This window comes from Oryza glaberrima, chromosome 11, assembly GCF_000147395.1.
Source record: "Oryza glaberrima chromosome 11, OglaRS2, whole genome shotgun sequence".
In the NCBI taxonomy this organism is placed as follows: domain Eukaryota; kingdom Viridiplantae; phylum Streptophyta; class Magnoliopsida; order Poales; family Poaceae; genus Oryza; species Oryza glaberrima.
Genome location: NC_068336.1, coordinates 9,496,207 through 9,503,741, shown reverse-complemented (window position 1 = coordinate 9,503,741; position 7,535 = coordinate 9,496,207). Strand labels below are relative to the sequence as shown.

At 41.6% G+C, this 7,535-nt stretch overlaps 1 protein-coding gene across 1 annotated transcript; it reads right to left on the bottom strand.

Annotated features, from left to right (window-relative positions):
* Positions 1-209: 209 nt before the first annotated feature.
* On the bottom strand, positions 210-6,883 carry LOC127753979 (protein NRT1/ PTR FAMILY 4.5-like). The gene is made up of 5 exons (XM_052279426.1): positions 6,588-6,883; positions 4,254-4,471; positions 1,955-2,443; positions 1,424-1,548; positions 210-1,266 (listed from the first exon to the last, which is right to left on the bottom strand). The coding sequence occupies exons 1-5, from the start codon at positions 6,676-6,678 to the stop codon at positions 378-380; spliced, it is 1,812 nt and encodes a 603-aa protein (XP_052135386.1). The 5' UTR covers positions 6,679-6,883; the 3' UTR covers positions 210-377.
* Positions 6,884-7,535: the final 652 nt, after the last annotated feature.

Genomic DNA, 7,535 nt, shown 5'->3' with positions numbered 1-7,535 from the left:
CTCTCCCACAAATAAACTATCCCACAATTTCTTTGTTTTTGGTTGTTCTGTTTCTCTGCTTTCTCTGAACTTCGTCCCTGCTGTGCCGGACAGCTACAGGGCGCCCACAAGGTGTTCGACTGGTGTTTTTAGCTAACACGAGGTACGGGGAGGGGCGGATGGGTGGCGGCGGCGGCAACACGGGCGTGAGGACATATAGTTTTCGTCACACACAGTAGCTTATCCATACCATGGATAGACCATTTCTATTCACAATCTCACATGCTCTACAAGAATCAAGAATTCCAGAACATAAACCATTTTTTCCACCATATTAATTAATTCACACTGTCAACCACAATGTACTTTTTCTCCCACGCATACAGTTCAAAAATTACTCAGATCAGATTAATTTGAACCAAACTACCATTCGATGCAGCCTTCTTGTCCTCCTGTTCGTCAACAGCATCAGCAGCAGCAGCAGCAATCGTCTGATCATTCCTGTACACATACCTCCACGCAAACAGGAGGTACGCCATGAACGCCACCAGCTCGATGCCAGACACCAGCCAGTAGAAGAGATCGAGCCTGCTCTCGTTCAGGTTCGCCCCGTCCAGCCACCCGCCGCCGCCGCGCCGCCGCGTGACGCGGTTGACGAGCTCGATGAGCATGGTGTTGAGCCACGCCGCCATGCCGAGCATGCAGTAGAAGATGGAGCTCCCGATGGACTTCATCCCGTCGGACGCCTCGCTGGAGAAGAACTCGAGGAGCCCCACGAAGGAGGTGACGTCGACGACGCCGAGGAGGAAGAACTGCGGCGTCAGCCAGAACACGGACATCATCGCCGACGACGACGACGACGCCACTAGTCTCCTCCGCTTGACCTCGACGGCGGCGGCGACGGCGCAGGACGCCAGGGAGGAGACGAAGCCAACGCCGATCCGCTGCAGGTGGGTGACGCCGCCGACGCGGCCCGTGGCGCGGCGCAGCGCCGGCACGACGGCGCGGTCGTAGACGACGAGGATGGCGAGCTGGAACACGGTGGGGATGACGAAGAGCGTCGCCGGCGAGACGCGGATGGCGCCCATCCGGGTGTCCATGATGTTCCCCTGCTGCACCGTGAAGGTGAGCACCACGGACACCGGCATGTACCCCAGCGCCGCCGTCAGGAAGATGGGCACCATCCGGAGCACGATCTTCGTCTCCTCCACCTGCGACACGCTGCACACCGACCACGCTCCGCCATTGCTGCCGCCGCCGCGCACAATCGCAGCCTTGTCAAGGCACCTGCAAAACATCCGAACAACATTTTTCATTTGATTTGCTTCATTTGGTTTAGTATATTTTGGGGGAAAATGGAATTGAATAAATTTTGATCAAATTTGAATATTTTTTGCTAAATTAACAAAAAATTGACATTTTCGGACGATTTTGCGGAGCTTACTTTAATCCTCGTGTTCGCTGAAGAATCTCAAGGCCTTTAGCAGAGTCATCGTTGGTTGGCTGATACAGCTCATCAGGGTTCTCAGGCAACTGAAGATTTCTTTTCTTGAATGCTACCACCAGGACCTGGATTATGCAAAGTCAGTCAGTGTAAAGTGTTCTCAAAAGCTTCTGCTTTACCAACTTTGTTCTTTTATATGAAAGTAAAAGTCCATGCAAATTGTCAAATGTCAAAAATTTAAATGTGTAACAAATAAAATTGAGATTTTACTCCCTCTATTTCCTATGGAAAGATATTCTAGTTTTTTTCCAAAATCAAACTTCTATAATATTAACATACTATAAAAATATATTTAATCATAGATTCAATAAAACTAATTTGATGTTGTAGCCATCCCTATGTTTTCCTATAAACTTAGTTAAACATAAATAAGTTTGATTTAAATCAAAACCAAATCATCACATAATACAAAACACAACCAGAATACTGAGACTCTTGACGCATGAAAAATTCCCCAAAACATATTTATACCTGCAGGATTCTTGTGATGGGGCTCCCGGCCGGCACCTTGTTCCGGTAGGTGGGCATGCCGGCGGCCCAGACGAGGAGGCCGAGCAGCACGACGGCGCCGCAGACGGCGAAGCCGGCGTCCCACCCCTTGTTGTCCTGCACCCACACCACGGCCACCAGCCCGACGAGCGCGCCCAGCGACACGGCGAACGCGTACCAGTTGAAGAAGCTCGCCGCTTGCCGCTGCTCCGCCGCGTCGCCCTCGTCGAACTGGTCGCCGCCCAGCGCCGGCAGGCACGCCCGCACCGCGCCCTCCCCCACGCAGATCAGGTACAGCCCCAGCATCAGCAGGCTCAGGTTCGACCCGTGCACCGCCTCGCACGTCCCCGGCGCCGCCTCGGTCGTGGCGGCGGTGGCGCCGGCGCCGGCGCCTGCAGCGGCGCCGGCGAGCTCGCATGGCGCCGGGTGCAGCGAGGGGACGTGTGCTTGGATGGCGAGGAGGATGTAGCCCTGCAGAGAGGGGGAAAGCCACGCTTCAAAATGTATTTTTATTAGATGCTTGAAATTATTAGATGTTTTGACTTATTTTCTAATAAAATCCTTATATGTTTGATTTAAGTTTATCGATAAATATAGTTATATTTTTAACATAAACAGAAGTATTATCAAAATATTATATTTTACAATATTTAATGAAACTATTTTGATATAGATATTGCTAAAAAAATTTAAACTTTGTGAAACCCAGTGAAATTTAATTAGAAAAATGTTAAAATGATTTCTAATATGAATATAAAATGGAGGAAGTATGTAATTGTACTGCAAATAAAAAGAATTCCATTTTTTTTACAAGTTCCTGGATATGTCGGTTTAGTTGAAATTTGTTTCGAAAACACTAATTTCTGCAATCAAGAGTTCGAAGGACTTCGAAGAGAATGTGAAAAATTAAAAATGATGAAAGTGCATATAAGTTACCTGTAAAAATATGATTCTTTAATTACTTTTGAAAATATAAAAATCAATATTTTTTTAGTTGTTAATTTCATGATACAACGCATTCCAGTTTAAATATGTTTTCTTATGAAATATAAAATGTGGTAAATTAATTCGCCATATTTCCGGAGTTATGGTGAGCCCATGTCAAATATAATGCGCCTGTCCTTTTGGACATCCTAAATTACTTTTTTTTTTTTTTACAATTCGTAGTTCATGTCTTTTTTGTGTCGCTAGCTAACAAACACATCTCTTGATGGCTTTGGATATACTTTCCTTCCGGTTGTTTCTCACAGTTTAAATAATCTTATTTTCTGGTCGGGTTAATGGCCGGCCATGAGGCCATGATTATGATTTGCTAGGGCTAAATTTGATGTCAATTTTTTGAAAGGGAAACTAATTAAACGTCATTTTGTTATATATTATTAAACTGTAGCAACATATTATTAGACCACAAAATGACAGACCGCTTAACCAAACACCAGTGCACACGACATTGCACCAATAAAGCGACCAAACTTTTAATGTGCACATCAGCATATAAATCATTACAGTGACATATATAAATCATGCATGATATAGTCCATTTTTCTCTTTTTGCCCTTTAGAAAAAATTACTGGAGTTTACTGCACGAGCCTTTTCTTTTCAGGTATATGAAAAATAGAGCCATCTCAATATGTCGCATGTATGGTTCTTTCTGTCAGCAAGATCCCGTTATCACTAAGACTTCCCTTCCGAGTTTTCTTTTTCTAAAAAAAATAGGGCTGAAACTTTTTTGGTCCATTAAAATTTGGTTGAATATTATTTCAAATTCATTTTTCCCCTCAATCTGAACTTCCATTATACAATCAATCCAAACCCTTATCTTTTCCAATCTAATGGATCAAATCTCTATTTATACCATCATCATAACTACTGGTAACATAGTCACTACCAGATTTTGTTAATCGAATAATATAATATTTTTCGAGTTCTAATAGATCATATCCCTCCCATGTATTTTTCCATGTTCCCAAAAAACAGTTTTTGACTACTCGTGAGCATATACTCTTCCGCATTTTATAATCACATCTGAATTGCTCATATTTTCTAATGTAATATATATATCATATCTATCTATACTACCATATCAGATATAATGTACCATATATATCAATATTACCATATTACTACTACCTATATGATAGTATAATAAACTTCTTTTAGCAATAGTAGAACTAATAAATTAATTGTTGAGATCACTCCTACCAATAATAATAGTACTAGTGGTAAAACAATTATTGTTGTGCTAAAATTAACTACTACAGCAATAGTAGTAATACGAACCAAGATTTCTATTGGGGCGAAGAAGAGGACGGTGTAGACGCGCTTGAGGTATGAGTCGGCGAGGAAGGCGGCCGGGATGGTGAAGACCTGCATCATGGCGACGAAGCTGGCGGAGGTGGTGGAGGCGGCGGCCACCCCCATGTTCATCTTCACACTAAGGTAGCTCACGATGTTCGTCATGTTGCCGATGTTCGACACGTTGCTCAGCCACACAAGCACTGCATGCCAAATTGGGCATAATTAGTTGTATACAGATGCATGTTGGGACGATACAAGCATGGTTGTCTAGTCTTTCCATGTAAGATGCATATAAAGTTTAAGGAGAGAACTAATTTAGATAACTTTCCAAATATGCTTACGGCTTGTTTGATAACTCGAGGGAAGGGGATTGGGAGTTTACACGAGGAATTGATGATGAGATTAAGATGAGAATTTGATTTTTAATCCCAATATCTTGTTTGGTAGAGGTGATGGAAATTGATAGGGAGTTTAGTTGGAGATTATGTCATTAATAAAAAGGGATGGCTGAGATTTGCTTAGAAAAAGTAAAGGAGGAATTCCCTCCCAATTACCTGCCCCTACCCAGGTATTGAAAAGGAGGGAGTTCCTTCCTCAATTCCCCATCTCATCCCACCAAAATTCACATGTCTCCCAACCAAACAAAACTCTTAATAGCCTCATCCCTCTAAACTCCCAATCCCTCCTAAAAACTCCCTCCAACCAAACAGGCCGTTAGGAAAAGTGCAGGTGTGTCTTGAAACTAATCATTTTGACTGGTAGGTTGCTAAAAGCTGAAGTTTTCCCCACAACTTACATCAGGCTAACGGTTGAAATAAGCATGCATGTATCATTTGACTGGTAGCTAGGTTGGTTGCAAACAAAAAAAAATGTCTCCGTTGAGCTGAAGTCCCCCCACCCCCACATTACCAAAAGTATATTGTGCCCAGTGGCGAAGCCAGAACAAATTGAAGAGGGTGCACCACTCAACTGTACGTGTAGTGGCACATAGAATTTTCAAGCCATGGTATACAAAGCGTATGATGGAAATGTGATTAAAAATTCCTACTTAAAAATGTAAAATCAAGGGAGCCATAATAAAAGAGATACTCAGTATTGTAAGACACATCGAACCATTGAATAAGGGTGTGTTTTTGTGAGGAGAGGAAAGTAGAAGAAAGCGTATGATTAATTAAATATTAATTGTTTTAAACTTGAAAAATGAATTAATATGATTTTTAAAGTAACTTTTCTATAGAAGATCTTTGCAAAAACACACAGTTGGGGAAGTATGTGCGCAAAAAACAAGGGATTTTTCTCCATGCTTCAAAACAACGCACCCTAAAACTGGTGGAGTATGAGTACTACATATTAGAATGTGATAAAATTCAAAAGTCAGGGAGCTAGTGCCATAACTTCTCAAATTGAAATTTTAGTACTTAGGATCAATATACAATTACTCCACTTTCCTAAATCCCAATGTAAATCCTTAACTAGTATGTAGAACCATTAAAATAATAACTGAAATTGAACTCTATATTTAAACTTTAACTATTTAAGGTTTGAAGTGAAGAATTAAGGCAAATTGAGGAAATACGATGAGGAAGATCTATGCCCTTGCCTCTATGTCATTAACATAAGCACATACGGGAGATACACATGATCAGTAAAACGAAAAAACAAAAGAACATGCAACAAATTGGGCACCAACTGAACGCGTGCGGCCAAGTGACCTCGCGGCCGTGCGTCCGTCCTGCCGCGCTTTGGCCAGCCGTCGGGGGGTGCATGTAAGGGAGCTGAGGGGGGTGCACATGTGGTAAGAACAGGATATCAAGCACTGTAAACAGAAATGCAGGGTGCACCCCCCTCAGCCAATATAACTTCGCCCCTGATTGTGCCGAAGGTTGAAAGCATTAATTAAAAACCCTCTATGGTTATCCTAATCAACAATTGGCATGCATTAGATATTTCAGGATCAGATCACTGGACCATTATGGAAATCAAGAAAAGCGATTATCCAAAAAGAGAAATCAAGAAAAGCAGATTATTTATGGGTAAAAGCAATTATCAAGAAAAGAAATCACTTCACTTTTGCTTATGCTTTTCCTTGTGGCTTATTAGCAACCAAGTTTAAAATTAAGTTTATGGGTAAAACTTTTGTACGTGTCTTTCGTGATGAAAAACAAATACTATAAAATAAATTACAATGAAAAACCACAAAATCAACTTCACGATTAAGTTTTAAAATTCAATTTTTAGTTTATGAGCACAAGCGCAATCGAAACAAAAATTAGTGGGAGAAGGATCCAAATAACCAAAGCATAGAAGGAGCTTTACTGTGGATGTAGATGGACGCCCTGACTCCTCCATGCTTCCTGGTGTCCACCGGCCTCCCCCTCCAATCCACTAGCCCTGATGAGCTGCCCATCACCTCTACTCTCTCTCTCTCTCTCAACTACTGAATTAGATTGTGCTCTGCTCTGCTCTGCTGCTTATATATTTCTCCACATGCTTTCAGAGAATGATTCAGAAAGAAAGAGAGGAAGATGAGAGCTAATAATTAGCAGAGCAGAAGAATTATTGGTGTGCTATCAATCCCATCTGACAACGATACAGCATAAGGCAATAGCGTTTGCCGGTTGGTGCCTGAAATGGATCGAACAGTGAGCATATATATATATATATCCATGTCGCAGAGCAGAGAATATATCTACTACGGCAGAGGCTTCTTCAAGTAAGGTGAGAGCAAACTGTCATCAATTTTTTTTTTTGTCCTTTCTTTTCTTTCTGTAACAGTAGTGCATATCTTGCAAGGAGGATATTAATTATATTACCCGCATGGATACGCTAATAACCTGTCCAGGAAATTGAGGAAGGTCAGGACAAAAAAAAAGTTGCTTTTTCTTCGAATAATATTAATTGTATTATACGTATGGATTATGTTATTCGATGATCACCTGATCTGGTGGATCGAATCGTCAGTCATTCAGTTGTTTAGCCTAAAATGGACATGGGCGACTCCGGTTCATACAGCTGGCCACTATTTTTTAATAGATGTGCAAGACAAAAATTGCACGGAAGAATAGTAGATATGAGGGGTAAAATTGACTTTCTTTATTGCAATGTACTCCCTCTATCCCAAAACATAAAGCATAACATCTTTTTTACATGTCTCATAATATAAGACATGCATGCATAAATTAACTATCACCTCTTAATTACTTAAATTTGGTTTATTCTAAATTCTCTACAATTATGCCCCTCAATCACAGTATGGATGTGATC